This window comes from Natator depressus, chromosome 21, assembly GCF_965152275.1.
Source record: "Natator depressus isolate rNatDep1 chromosome 21, rNatDep2.hap1, whole genome shotgun sequence".
Classification (NCBI taxonomy): Eukaryota; Metazoa; Chordata; order Testudines; family Cheloniidae; genus Natator; species Natator depressus.
In genome coordinates, this window is record NC_134254.1 from 10,973,282 (window position 1) to 10,988,349 (window position 15,068).

Genomic DNA, 15,068 nt, shown 5'->3' on the forward strand with positions numbered 1-15,068 from the left:
CTCTTTAATCATAGGTCACATTTTACTTAGGCTCCACCAGAAAAAACTCTAATAGCTGCCGATGAGCCTTGGTGGCAGAGGTCAGTGTCAAATTAGCATGTCCCTGGGTGCTTTGGTGCTTTTTGAATGAAGTTTCGTCTCCTTGCCTCCTGCATGCAAATGAATCAGTGCTGACAGCCTGACTTGTGAGAGACTGTCTCCTGGTCGAGATGATAAAAGAGCCAGTGACTTGTTAATGCACCTCTCTGTTTGCCTCTCTCCATGGACTCTGAATAAATGGACTGGTTGGCTCTGGATGGGGATGTTAGCTCTGTAGGGGGGTATCAGACCTAGTGTTAAAATGGGCTCTGCAGCTTCATGTCTCTCAAGGTGGGAGAGAGCAAAGTATTTCGGAGCTAGCTGTGCTGGGCTGTGGAATAGTGCTACCAAGAGATACCCTCTTTCATATGTAGCCTTCAAGTGAGAGGAGAATCCCTGAAGATCTGCATTGTCCCTGACTTGGCATTAGTGTTGTCATGGAAGACTAGTGATCTGTGCCCACTTGGAGAGGCTTCTCTTTCCCTGAGGCCATCTCAGTGGTGGCTGTCTGAGGACACCAGGCATGAATGGTCACATCTAAGATTGTATCATAGCCAGACAGTATTTTGTGCTTAGCTCATGTTGCTGTTCATGCTGAAAGATGCCTTTATCCCCGGACGCTGTGAGGTCAGGGCTCTTCTTGAGGAAGTGCACTGTCCGAATCCAGCACCCGTTGTGTACCGGGGGGGGTGGGGGGTTTGAGAGTAATATCTTCAGCATGAAGCATGTCCTCCACTAGGTATTTAGCTTAGACTTTACTATGTTGCTATGAGCAAGTATTTTTCCTGTTTTTTTTCTTTTAACCTGTTTTTCTTTTCTTTTAATGTTTTTAAAAATGACATTCTGTTCTGAAGCCAGTTGTCAGCTGATGGAATGCTGTTATGATGGCTCCTGTAGTTGTAAAATTACTCATGGAGGAGCAATGCCTAACACTACTTAGAATGTGGTGGGTTAAGCCAAAAATAGCCGGGGTCGGAGAGTTCAGGCTAGCACCAACTCAGAGTAGAAGCATTATGTTTAAACATTGTTGTATTTAATAGTTCACTAGCAGGAACAAACAGCCTAAGAACTCTCTTGCATTGCCTCATACTTGTTCCAAAATATCTCCATTTTATTCCTTGTCCTGGTGCTTTGGCATACAGTTGAGAATTGGCACACTGTCCATGCTGCAGAGGACAGGAAATGGACTAGATGACCTCTTGAGGTCCCTTTCAGTCCTCCATTTCTGTGATTCTAGGAAATGGGTGCTCTTATATTGATTCATTTTGTTTTGAGATGGTTTCATCTGGTGTTGCTCAATCTTTTTAACTTGGCAGCCCCTTATTTGAAATCAAAAAATTTTGCAACCCCCTTAAAACTGCTGTGAAAAAGAAAAAAATATACTGGTGATTAAGGTTGTCTTCTATCAATCTCTTGAAATGCAGTGAGAGCATGTGATGAGTGGGCAGGAGAGATGGTTTCTTTAGATTGTAATAAAATCTTCAGTGCTCGATGACCCATCGAGAGAGCCAGTGTTTCACAATTAGTGGGTCTCAACTCCTGTAAGGTTACAAAAGGTAAAGTATCACCATGGGGCTGTACATAAAGACCTACTGTTAATGAAAATTATAAATGGCAGACAGCTTCCTTTGAGTGAAAGTTAGCAAGTGTTGTAGACATTTTTAAAGGATTAACAATTGTTAGTTGCTCTCTTCTATTGCAGAACTGTCTGTAACAGAAAGGACAAAAAAGGGGTTAATTTTTATGTCCACTCCAAACATGTTCAGTTTCCGCTGTGGCTGATGCTCGATGATGCCATCTAACTGCCTGACTACCTGCTAAACTGAGCTCGGAGTTGCTTTAGGCTGTGAACCCAGCTGCAGAAGAACGTTGACCTCCAGTGAGGGGCAGGAGGCCATGGTCATCACAGTAATAACTACGTTACGCTCCAGTGTTTGTATATTACTGTCCCCTGTGGACATTCAACATTTAACTGTGCAAGTCTGGAGAATTCATCTAGCCCACCTAATTACTCAGATGAACGTGTGGGCTTTCCAGGCAGTCTAGCAAATACCAAGAACACTTATAGTAGTGCAGAGGTCAAAGACTTTGACCTTGGTCTTTACCTCCCTGGATTATGGCTTGGGAAAACCCTGTATGCACCACTGGAAAGCTTGTTCTGCTGAGTTGGCAGCCCCTCCCCCCCCCCCCCCCAGTAGCATCTGAGCATCATCACAGGCTCACACTGGAGAGAAGTGAGTTTCTAAGGAAGCTCTGCTGACGGGGGGGGGGGGGGGGGGAGTGAAGGGACTGGGGAGAGTTCTTCATCATTGACAGGATGCTCCTTCTGTAGGGCCAGAGTGCTGCCCTGTTGGCATCAGCGGCCCTCTGTGAGAAGCATAGAGGGGAGAAAAAACGCGTGGTCTTTCTGAGGGGAAAGCCTCCCTGCCCTTTCATCATTGTCCATCCCTGGGGGAGAACCTGCTGTGGCAGAGCAGGTTTGCAAGTGATCCAGGGTGGGAGCAGGGATTCAGCTTGTACCAAGGGAACCCAAAATCACCCTCCTAGAAACAAGCACTGGGAGTTAGAGGTGGTTTGCTATGCTAGGCAACTGATGGGAAGGGGTTTCCCCAAGGTGCATGTGGATGGTATTCAGCTGGGTGTCAGCTCTCCTAAGCGCAGAGGAGTGTAAATGTGAGGTTTGAATTGGCTTCAGACATGCTGTTGTGATCTTTGTTTTCCCAGCCGTGTCGGCAGCAGTCACTTCATGTCCTCAGAGCTCAATCATTCCATAGTGTGAGAGGCTGGCAAAGCGCTTTGCCTCTTGCCGGGAAGCGGTTTGAGGGAGCTGGGGTTGCTTGAGCAAACATGTTTTCCTCCTTTTTCCGCCTCCAAAGTTTTCCTTGGTGTTTGATGGTTGTAATAGAAACTGGGTTTGGGTCAAGTGAGTGTTTTGCTCCAAAAGGTCATCTGGGAAGGAAGAATTCCTTAAACTTTCTGACTTCTTTAACTGAACGGAAGGTCTTTGAGGTAAAGATAGTGGCACCTGCTTAAAATCTTGTAACAAGCTTAATTGATCACCCCAAATGTGCAGGGCTTAATGCCCTTAGGCTTCTGGAACTCTAGAACGATAGGTTATTTTTTTAAACCGTATCAAAGCCCATGTATTCCATGGCAAACTGGACCCAAATTCTGCAGCGAAGTCTCCGGATTCTATGGCAGCAGCCTAGAAACCTTGCAGTTCCTTTTTTCAAAAAAAAAATGGAAGTTTGAATGATTAAATATAAAAGGTGAATAAGGCAATCAATACGATAGCCCCAGTGTTTATTTGAATAGTAAACTTATCTTACAACGTCCCCCCATTTCCCTTCAGTATTCAGTGGATTTTATTAACAACAATCCGTAAGTGCACTGTGGAAGGCTGTAGTTTTGTCAGCTGGGGACTTGGTGCTGGGAAGGCATAGGAGGCAGTTCAAGATTGGTGACTTTAAGAGATGTTCCTGGTGAAATTATCAGCAGTGAAAATGTTAACCTTTACGCTAAAATCTCCTCTCCCCCCGGTCCCCCGGTCAATATCTCACTGAGAGGTGTGGAGCAATTAACTTCTGTTTGTTCCAGGCTGTCTGCAGACTCAGGCAGACATCACCGTTGTCAGTTCTACTTTCATCACAACCTTGAGGGCTGGAAATAGTGTTTTTAAGTGAAAATTGAGATTCAGGAGCACTGTGGGGAAGAGGGGAGGTTGCTTTTCCCCCTTCTCCATCCACAGCTGACGAAAAAGTTAGAAGCTGCAAACTGTAATAAGAAGCATCCGTTTGGTATTGCCTTTGATGCTCTCAGTGGGAGGCAGGTTCGCTTTTAAATTCAGGTTTTTTTCCTCTTAATAGGCGCCAGTTTAGCTGATCCCACATTTCTATTGTGTCAATACTGCAGAGCTGCGGATTTAAAACGGAGGCTGTCGATTAGCTGAAGAAATGAGATCTTTCCTCTGTCCCTTAAAGCTGTGTTTCCAGGGCTTCCTATTGAACAAGAATGTCTGAGCCTTAATAGAGAGATCAAATGACATGATGAGCAGTCCTGCAATTTTTATCTGAAGAGAAGACTTCAGAGATCACAATGCTGGAAGATAAATTGCACAGTCTGCTACATGCTTGTTTTTGTGCTGGGCTTTTTAAAGGGCTGCTATTGTTTGCCCACTAAAATCAGTATGGATATTCATGGCCCCCCCCCCCATCCCCTCTTACTGTTAGATCCTTTTAGAGGAGGAAATTCGATCACTTGGAACAAATAGTCTGTATTTTTGACTAAAGCTGTAAATGAGCTTGTGTTCTATGAATCAAAACCTTTATATACCAGACTGCCACGTTCAGACTGGCTAGTTCCTTCACCTCTGTCATTGTCAGGCTTCTGTAGAGCAAAGGTGGGTTGTGTTAACCTTGGCATACATAGCTGGTGTTACACTGACTTGACTTGTCTCCTTAGTATCAGACCCACTAAGATCTGCAATCCCTCGACAACTTGGGTCAGAGTAGTTCTCACCAGCTGAATGTTAGGCAGTCCTGTTTAAGGTACCATGGGAAGAAAGGTAATAAATATTCTTTCCCTGGATGTCGCAGGGGGAGATCTGTAGGTAGAGCATCTGAATTTTCCCATTAAGTGTCTGTGTCAGTTGAAGGGTGTTTTTAAAGCCCAGCGTTAGACTTCAAGGCCTCCATAGAGAGGCATGTCTGTGTGGGCCATTGGGAGTGACGGGGAGAGAAAATATTTCAATACCTTCCTCTCTGGTTTTTACCAGCTGATATTTCAGACTGGTTGTCAAAGCCCCCAATAAAATAGTTCTGACTATCTTAGACACATTAGAAATACCCTCGACCATGGCTTCTAGGTGCAGTGCATCCTTAGTAAAATCCTTGTCTTCTACAGATGATTGCATGGCGCTTCTTTCCTGATACAGAGATGTAAGATGACAAGTGAATTGTCCCATCCACTGTTTATACATGGGAAGGATTGTATTAGAGATCTAACTTGGCTGAAGTCCTTCATGACTAGGGTTTTCAGAGAAGCCTAAGGGAATTAAGCTTCCAGCTCCCACTGAATTTCATCAGAAGTTGGGCATCGAACTCCCTGAGAGCATTTTAGGGCTGATATCTTCAAAAAAGCCTATTGGTCTGGGGGGTGAGTGCCATTGAAGTAGCAATTTAAGCAGCTTTCCCAAATGATGATTTCAGGCAGGTTGCTTTTGTAAAGCCAATGAGCAGGTCCAAAGCAAGTCAGAATCTTCCCTGCCCCTACCCATAACCTTTTGCCCAAATCTTTCCTTAAGATCCAAATAAGTTCTGTGAATTTTTTTCCCACTCTTGTTGCATGTCCCTGATCATCTGCATCCCATCCAGCAGCCAGTGCACCAAAATCTTGCAAGAGGGCATTCTCGAGATGTGACCAGAAATCTCTCATGGGGAGGTGGGGTTTACTTTTGAGACTTTCTGCATGGCCATTGTAGGGTTAAACACCCAGATTTCAAACGGAATCTGAGCCTCCTAAGGGTCTCCCACTGCTATTCATGAGACAATATCAGGTTGTAATTAAGAGCAGACAATTACGTTTTAATTACACTATTGATGCACAACTTTTAGAGTTTCTCAACCTGGACAATGAAATTAGCCTGGTCAATTTCACAGGGATAATTTGTTTGTCTTAAAAATGTTTCTATAGGAATTTAAGAAAAAGTACAGTAAAGCTTCTGTTTGGCCTTTTAGATTCTGTAAAAATCTTAACTTACAAAACTTGAATTTTGGGGCAAATTTGATGATGAAATCCAGGTCCAAGAAAGAAGATGGTGAGGGAAGACAGATCCCTGGCAATAAAAATTTCCTTTGGTTTTCCTTTTGACTATGATTGAAAATCAGATGGGGTTTGCCTGGAGCTGTGGACTCTGAGCTACTTACTTCTGGGTATAAGGTTGTTTTTTCTTCCCTCTTCCAGGCTGTTAAATCGTTTATCCCAGAATGCTGCTGCTTTTGCAAACTTCATCTCTTTCAGAGCTTACATTGGCTGTTCAGCCCTGCTGTCAGTAGAAGAGCCTTGTTAGAGCGATTGAGGCAGGGGAGGGTGGTCAAGAAACAGAGGCCAAGTGAAGCGGACCTGATGCATGCCACAAAAGTGTTAATGTGAACTGCATTTCTCAGGCTTTCTTCACCTTTGGTAAAGGAGGATTTGCATGTTTGTCAAGGATGAACTAGGTTTTTGAGGCCTTCTCTCCCGCTTATAAAACTTGGTGCTCCACAGAGGAATAGTGTGAATTCCTTCTGTTGATGCAGAGAAATAGGTGGCTTTTCACGGGACTGTAATGGCAGTTGAGGAGGATGGGGATCTGGGGAGTCCCAAGCCCACCCCCTCTCTCCTTCGATTCATTCATTCTTAAGAAAATCTCCTTTCCAGGCCAAGTTCTAAGGAAAGACCCTTATGGTTTGGTGGGGTTCTCAACTTCCCTTCCTTCCCTGTCACCTGGGAACCTTTAGCAGCTGCAGGGGGACAAGCTCCCAAGGCTGCCTCTATCACTGTCTGCTGAGGCTTTACAATTATTGTGGCAATATACTGTTTTTATATTTTCAGATTGAGAAAATCATGAGCTCCATCGGTGAAGGCATTGACTTTTCTCAGGAACAGCAGAGGATCTCAGGTACTGTGCTCAACTACGGTGTTGTAGTCAAAGCTTGACATAATGGCAGATCCCTTCTTGTGAGCAGCTTTCTCAACCGGCCTTTGCATCCAGAAGGGAAAACGAATGAGGACCAGGATCATAAGTCGTATCTCATAGCTTCTGTGTGTGGTGCTACCACGGCTGTCAGTGTCCTGATTTTGGTGGCCTATCTACCTTTCATGTAGCACCCCACCTACGTCATATAATGTGAGTAATCTCCTTCTCCACAGGCATTGGATGGTGAGAGGGAGGGTTGCAGAAGCGGTAACCGCATCCCTAGCAGGAAGGTGAGCTTTGGCTTACTCTGTAATGACTCTTACTACTTAATTTAAGACCAAAATTGACAGATGTCATAGAAAGTCAGGTGGAAGTTGGCTGCTTTAGATTTGTTGCCTCCTGAGAAATGAGAGGCTGTTAGTTTTTTATGTTGATCCCTGGATGATGTCAGCTCTTGCAGTTCTGTTGAATCTCTCAATAATTTGGCAGTGTTTTTTTTTTCTCTCAAGGCTTGGCTCCTGGAGACAGGTGATTCTGTGAGAATCTGAGCTGTGAATTTACAAGAATGGTTTCTAGTCTTTGTGGTGTCAGAGAGGTTCAAAATCTAATTGCAGATAAAAATAACCCCAAACTGATTTTAAAAAATACCTCATTTGTAAGCTCAGGACTTGTGAATTCTTGGTTGGCAAAAGTGTCTAGGGCATGACACCTGCTTGGGCGCTCTGGTGTCTCAGTGAACTTTCATCCCTCGGTACAAAGTACAAAAGTACAAAAATCCAGTACAAAGACCACACCTACTCTAGGAATTGCATCATATCTTCAGAGGTACCTTCTGATGCATGGGGTGGAGAGGTGAACCTCTGAAGCACAATTCGTAAAATTCTACCCACTAGGTAGGTAAGATACCTTGGTGGAATAGTACTGTAACAGTAGGGGTGCAGATAGATTGTCCATCTGGCTTGGTGAATGGAGTCAAGACCTTGAGGTAACACAGCAGCTCAAAGAGCACTCGGCGTAGTGTATCCCCTTCTGTCCGTCCAAGAAGCAGTAGAGGATTGCTGGACAAAGCTGCACAACCATTGTGTGGCTCTTAGTGTATGAAAGAGACCTTAATCTCCTTGCCCAGCCACAGCCTAAGATGCTTGTAAGTGGAGGCTGGGGACTGAGGAAAGACCAACCCTCCCCAAATCTATTTAATCTGGGGCTGGAGGTTGTCTTTGAAGAGCCCGATGAGAGACTGAAACCTTTTATGATTTCCAGTTCTTCCACTTGTTGCTGGTCTCAGTATAGCCCCAGAGGAAATCAAACTGGTTAGGTTTACAGCTCTGTCCAAAATGTTTGTCTCAAGCTTTTTGTTCTCCTGTGATGGTTGGTGTGACCAGGAGGCATTTCCCTTCACATGCTTCCAGCCTACCTGCTTCTTTTGAGGTGCTAATTTGCCAGACTTTCCTCCTTGTAGTATTTAGATGTAACATGGTCCCTTCTAGACAGAAGAAAAATCCATCTCTTAAATAAGATTAAGATGAAGAAAAACATGAGTGTCTGGGTTCCCAAGACAGCTAAACAAGATGAGCCCTACAGCAGAGTTCTTTAGAGCAAAAGTTGGATTTCCTTTCCTGGGAATTACTCAGTCCATTCTCTCCCCTCCCCTCTCCTCCTAAACCCAAGACTGGAAAGCCAGAGTGAATTTTTCAATGTCCATTCGGAGCTGAGTAAGAAAACACATTCTTTGTTTGGTAGAGGTTCAATTTAGGCTTTGGTCTCAAACATTGTCTCTCTCAATCTTGTAATCTCACTTAACAAAAATACCCAGATTTAATACAAAGATGAAGGTATGAATTTAGAGGCAACCCATGATATCTCCAGCTCTGTCAGCCAGTTGTCTTGTATGTAAACTGTGGCAGCCAGCTATGTAAAGAAGTCTCATTTTCTAATCCTGTGGCTTGTTTCAGCACCTGGACTCCCTAGAATGAACTTCCTTATTGTTTTCGTGTTGGAGTCTCTTGTAGGCTCCCACAAATATTCCACAGATCAAATCTATAAATAACATTTCTAAATGCCTTGGAGCAGAAGCCCTTGAAAAAAGCTTATATAGGAGACTGCCTTCAAAGGATGGACGATCCTTTTCAGGCTCTCCAGATGCCAGTCCTGCTCTCTCCCCTGGGAAGACGATGAAAAGGCATTGATGCTCGAACATAAAAGATCTTGTCTGCCTTAGGGATGCACTAATATTCACAGTTACAAAGCCTGTGATGGGAAATGATTTTATTGGAAGCTCATAATGTCTATGGAGATGGGATAATAAAAAAAAAAACCTTCCCAATTATGTCACTGCCTCTAAGTATGAATGCAGGATGGCTAAGAGCACGGTAGAATTAGGTAAGGAAGCATGGCTTTGTGGTTAAGGCACTGGGCTGGGATTCAGGAGATTTGGTCTCAAGAATTCTCTACTCAGGTACAGGCTCCCTGTGTCGTTAGGCCAATAGTTTAATCTCTCTGTACCTCAGTTCCCCATGTGTAAAGTGGCAGATAATATTTCCTTTCTCCCACCCTCTGCCCTCTCTGAAAGTGTGTGTAATAAGTGCTTTATGGGCGGAATTTGGGATGATGCCCATTGCTAGTCAACACTTGTAATGCAGTGGCCATGGCCTCTTCTCGTACGCTTGGCGCTTTGCAGGCTGCTCCTGGCAGACTCTCTCCAATTTGTCCAAAGATCAGCCTCAATGATCTTTTTTTTCCCCTTTGGTGTTAGTCAGATGCAGGAGCAGCAAGGGTGGGAAAATAATAGTACTCTGCCTCCAGCATAATCTAAGATGACTTCCTTATGGCAGAGACTTTTCTGTTCCCCTGGATTGCTCCCTAAACACTTATTCTCCCCTCATCCCCCTTAATCAGCAGCCGCCAAAGGGAGGGGCTAGTGGAAACTTCTGTTTGCCTCCGTTCCGGTGTTTTGGAGGAGTGACCCATGAGAACGCGAAGGGGGGCTTCACAGTGAGAAATCCTGCCTTTTTACATTTTCCAAACCCAAAGTGCTGCCTTTAAGTGCTTCAGTGGAACAGCATCTCAGCTCCGATAAGGTGCTAATATGTATCTCTGCACATAGTGCATGTCTGCCATACTAAACCGTAGCTTATTGCAGTTTGCTGCTTGGGTTTTGCATTGGCCAGGAGGTACCCATCATTTGTTCTCAGTGGGAGTCTGTCCTGTGACTGCTGTAGATTCTCTGCTTACTGATTAGGACTTGCCTCTCAAGTCAAATAGGACTGCAGCGGGTGTGCATTGAAATAGGATATATTTTGGGTCCAATCTAATGGTGACCAGTTAGCATCTTCCTTTCTTGACAGCCCCCCTTCGCAGGACAGTTTGTAGCCATAGCCAGGAGTTTGTTTGATTTGACGTCACTAATAAAGAGGCCTGAGGAGAGGGATTCCATTTTTGCTTAGCTATTGTGCAGGGAGATCTTGGTGAAATGGACGCTTGTTTTTCAGAAATGGGCTGACACATGCAGCTGCTTTGTTCTTAACCCATACATTTTTCTATAGGCTGTACTGCTGATGGAGAATTGCAGCATTTTTCCAGTAGAAAAATTAACCATTTCCTTCTCCTTTCCCTCCTACCCCTCAAAAATGATTTTTAGTTACTAGAACTTGGCGAATGCATTGCCAGCCTCTTCCTGCCAGGAGGCATGAGTGCGGCTGTTTTGGAAGTGGTTAGGCCAGAGCTAAACATTTGCATCTCTTTTGTAGTTTTACCTGTGTTGTGCAGTATATCTGCTGAGCTGTACTCATGATGCAAGTCATCTCACACGTTCAGAGACCATGACAAGGAGCTCCCCAGATTATTTTTACCTCTCCCAGAGCAGGTGGCATTTGGGGAGGTTATCTGTAGTCAAACCCCAGAGTTTCGTACCCTGGGTTGCTGGTTTGCCCTGCTCAGTGAGTTATGGAATGAATCTGTTCTGAGCCCCTGCATTTTCAAGCTCCATTACTGTACTTACCTGATTCTTGTTTCTGAAGGGAAGAGAGGGTCCAACAGGAAGGAAAGGTGGTCCAGTGGTTAGGGCACTAGCTTAGGACTTGGGGGACAGGGGTTCAAATCTCTGCTATACCACAGACTTCCTATGTGTCCTTGGGCAAGTCGCTTATCCTCTCTGCCTCCGTTCCTCAGCTGTAAAATGGGGATAATATCCCTGCCTTGCTTCATGGGGATGTTGTGAGGAATACATTTGAGACACATGCAGATGGTAAGGTAACTATATGGCCCCCGTTACCAAAGACAGATGGCTTTCTTTTTTTACAAAGAACTTATTGCCCAATCAACAGGGATCAGACTTCTGGTTTGCCAGTGGGAAGATGACCTATTCTGTCTAACCTACTTCTTGGCTGGATCCCAAGGGTGGGATATCTTAGACCAGGGGAAAAAACCCTTCTGTCAAGTTGAAGTGTATTCATTGATCTGTCTCTGTAAGTGCTTTTCAATGGCTTTGGATGATCAAGAAATCCCGTCTCTTAAAGAGCAATCTATTCTCCACCTCAGCTCCATCTTAAAGCGTTTTTTTTGGCCTGGGAACAAAAAGCTTGGTATTGCTTCAACAATTTAGCCTGTGGTCTGTATCCCTGCAGAAGTTGGTGTGTGTTGTGCAGTCTCACATTTCTTATTTTAACAGCCTGCTCTTGATCATTTCTTCTGCACAAACTTTGCCTTCCCATGTGTTGAAAAGGCAAAAAATATCAGGGGCGGGGTAGGGGGGGAATGGCTTCCTTGATGGAAACTCAACCCCACCGCACTGCAGATCCCTAGCCCACAGCAGCTCTGGCTGCTGGCACTGGGAGGCGAGACCTGTGAGATGCCCGCTGGTTTACAGCAATTTGTCAGGCAGGGTTTCTCTCTTCAAGCCGGAGGAGACGAGTGGTCTCCGCACAATCAATCAGTCTGATGTAGGCAGGAGGCTTGGTGCTCTGGACAGGGAGTGTATTTGGGACTCTGAGCTAACTGTGCAGTTAGCTGGAGACACAAGCTTGAAATGTGGATGGCATTTTACTGGACAAAGAGGGAGGCTCGTTAGCATTCTGCATTTGACTGATCAGTTTTAATCCCAGTAGTGCTCAACACTGGCTATATTTCCTGCATCTGAGAGAACTAATGGCTAATGATTTAGATCTCTTTGCCTATATATTCTGTTTAATGGGCTTGATTTGGTTTATATCCCACCTTGAGGGATTGGAGGACATTTTGCTAATAGTCTGGCCCATCCCACCCTGTTCATCCTTCTTTCAGTGCCAATAATTGCACTGCTTGAAGTTTGGTGCATTTTGCATCTGAGCTGTACTGTCTGACTGCAATGAAGACCCAGAGTACAGCCTGTGATTTTCCTGTCGATTTATTATAACATAAGTTGGTCATGTCTCCAATTCCAGACAAGCCATGTTAAAACACCTGTTAGACCCCATGCATAAGTACAGTCCACACTAAGAAAATTTCTCGGGCTTTGGACCATATCATCCTGTGTGTGGCATCAAGCACACTGTCAGCACTTAAATAACAATTGCCATGTGCTATTACACGGAAACTTTTCCATAACTGGACCCTTCTGGGGGCTCACTCAGCCCTAATACCTTAACACTTTTAAAGCTTGTTGCATTACCTGGGGAAATGACTGCACTATAAGCAGAATTTAATATCTTGGTCCTGTTTTGTTAAGATTCCTAAAGAGCAAGTGTCCTCAGAAATATTATTAGTCTTTTTACTCTTGTTTTTTATATCTGAAACCTAGGCCAGACTCTTAGCAGAAATCATAGCTCTGCATATAATTTTCTCAGGGTTTTGGGGAGCTGATTAGATTTAGGACTTGGAGTCTCTCCACCTTCTCTGTAAACTGAAGTTGTGATCAGACTTCTGTTACAGCTATGACCCAAGGGAGCAATATAGGGGCTAATTCACTCTTCTGCTGCTTACAATATGCAGACATAAATTATTCAAGGGCATCTTATGCTTCTCTAAATAATCCTGACAGACCTCAGATGGTTGATCTCTGGGACACCTCCTCTCCCCTCCCTCCCCCCGGGTGTTAAATATCCAACATCCAGCCTCTGCCCCGACCTGTTTTGCTGGCATCTCAGCGAATTTCAAGATTTGACAGTCGCTCCACTGTTAAAGGCAGAGAGGTTTGCAAATATACTAAAGCCTGAGTATTTTTAAAAAATCCAAAGAAGGAGCTGACATAGCCTCAGTCCCCCTCACTGATGCCAGGCTGCCTCTAGACACACTTGTGTTAGGGCAGCAGGAAATTTCTGCACCTCACGCCCGATAAATAAATTCCGAGCAAATTACGTCAGACTGTCAAAGCAAACCGGTAACATCGTTTTTTGAAAACCAAGCCATGTAGCTCATCATTGAGTAAATATTGAAAAGTCGGCAATTTCAGCTTGACAGTTAGAAAGCTGCTGTCTCCCTCCCCCCTCTCCTCCTTTCCCTCGGCAGCTTCTGTACTGAAGTCTGATCACTGCTGGTATATTAGATGGAAACGCTGGGAGGAGGAGGGAAGGGAAGGGAGAGGCAGTGTGAGAGCAAGAGACAGGACTGAGAGTGGAACAGCAAGCGTGGAGCTCACTGCCTTCAGACAAAGCGCTTGGCTGCAGCTCTCTGCAAGGGCGCACCATTGATTGCTTGGTACAGACCACAGCTGTCTGGCTGCTTACAGAGCAGAAACGATAGTGGGGAAGGATGGAGTCCCTGGGCAAACAGGAGCCTGCTGCTTGAATTTCAGGGTTAGATGTTGTCCCTCTGCATGGACTGTGTTAGGCATGGGAGACGGAAACCTTTCTTGAGCTCTGCATCTCGGGTGCGGCAGTGTGCATTAGAAAGGCTGGCCAGCTCTCTAGAACGGATTGATCACGGCTTGCTTAGCAGAGGAACTCTCCTGTGGACCAGTGCAGCAGTGGGATCCCTGACTCCGAGATCTTTCTGATAACACAGTGAGCTCTGCGTTGTGCAGGCATTGCTGGGAGTGGGAAGGATGTCTTAGAACAACTTCAGTTGATGAGAAGGTTCAAAGCAAGAAACCCCGGGTCCCTGGTCCTCTTTATTTTGCATATGCCCTTGAAAGACGGACGTGCTAGGAAGCTGGAGAAATTCTGCGTGTCTTGCATACCAAATGCTCGGAGTGGGATGCAAAGGTCGTCTCTGAACTTTTCTTTCCTTGGCATATCTAATGTCTGGAGTCTTGCTAGAGGAAAGCAACGAGTTACTGGACTCTCTTCTCAGGGTTGGGGAAGGGAGAGTTTGCCCATATGGTTTCTGTAGGGCATTTGAAGAATGAGTTTCTCATTTATCGAATGGCTGAAAGGAGGTGCCGGGGCATGTCATGGACATGAGCTACTGCAGGAAGAGGAGAGCGTGTGTGTTCGGTTTCCTTTTTATTTTGGCTTGGTTATGGAGCAAGGAACTGAAATGCCTCCTTCCCCAGAGCTGCATTCCATCTGATTGAGGGGCTTGGACGGCAGCATCTGCACTTAGATGAGAAAAATGAAGGAAGGTCAAATCCAAGCCCTGTGCAGAACACCTGGCAGGATGGAGTGCATTGGGTGGAAAATGTGCTGATTTCTCTCTATCTCTCGCTCTCTTACCCAGTGCTGCAGTATAGGTAGTCTCTCTGGTCTAGGATGTTGAATCTGGTGTCCAGCCCAGCCCAGTCAAAGCAGCCTGCAGGGATGTGGTGCCTCTGGATGGGTGGTAAAATGACAATGCCAGGACTCCTAAACTCAGTCTCGCTGTCACTCGTGTCTCTGCTCCTCGTAACAAAATAGCAGAGAGGACCCGTTACCATGGTTTGCCTGTTTCGGGACTGTTTAGGGAAAAAAAGTATAAACTCTTCATATCTTCTGCTGCAGTTTGTGTGCTTTATTTCTGTCTTGCATGTCTTCCTGTGGACAGCTGGTCTTTAGTCTGGCTGCTACTACTGCTTTATGAAAGTCCGTCGTGTCTGTGTGTGTCTCTCTCAGCTGCATGAAGATGTATTTTCTCTCTAGCTGCTTTGTGTCTCCAGTATTAATGGCTCTTCCCGCTGGCCTGGTGTACAGAGTATTGCACCTGAAGTTGCATGGACGAAAGGACCCGCGTGGCTGTATGTGTTTGTGAGCGCTTTCTCGCCACTGTCTTGCACCTGCGCTTCTGACTTGGGATGCCTTGGGTGAAAGTTTGCTGCCCTCTGAAATGAGACAAGGATTTGATCAGCATCCCTCTGGGGGCTGGGCTTCGCTCGTATGCTTGGCAAGAAACGTGCGTAAGCCTAGAAAGCCATGCATGTAATGCCGTG

At 45.2% G+C, this 15,068-nt stretch overlaps 1 protein-coding gene across 10 annotated transcripts in view; it reads left to right on the plus strand.

Moving 5' to 3' along the window:
- The window catches only part of ANKS1A (ankyrin repeat and sterile alpha motif domain containing 1A), a 151,292-nt gene that overhangs the window by 90,806 nt on the left and 45,418 nt on the right, over window positions 1-15,068 (plus strand). For 7 of the 10 annotated variants that reach the window (XR_012636007.1, XR_012636008.1, XM_074936415.1 and 4 more), the window contains one exon: window positions 6,670-6,736. The exons of 1 other annotated variant lie outside the window; for it this stretch is intronic. Coding sequence is in view for 7 of the 9 variants with exons in the window: in XM_074936415.1 (XP_074792516.1) it covers window positions 6,670-6,736 (67 nt within the window). In the remaining 2 variants the exon portion in view is untranslated. Of the gene's footprint in view, window positions 1-6,669; window positions 6,737-13,034; window positions 14,615-14,706; window positions 15,032-15,068 lie in introns of those variants that run through there. 2 more of the 10 variants (XM_074936419.1, XM_074936420.1) reach the window with 2 other exon arrangements.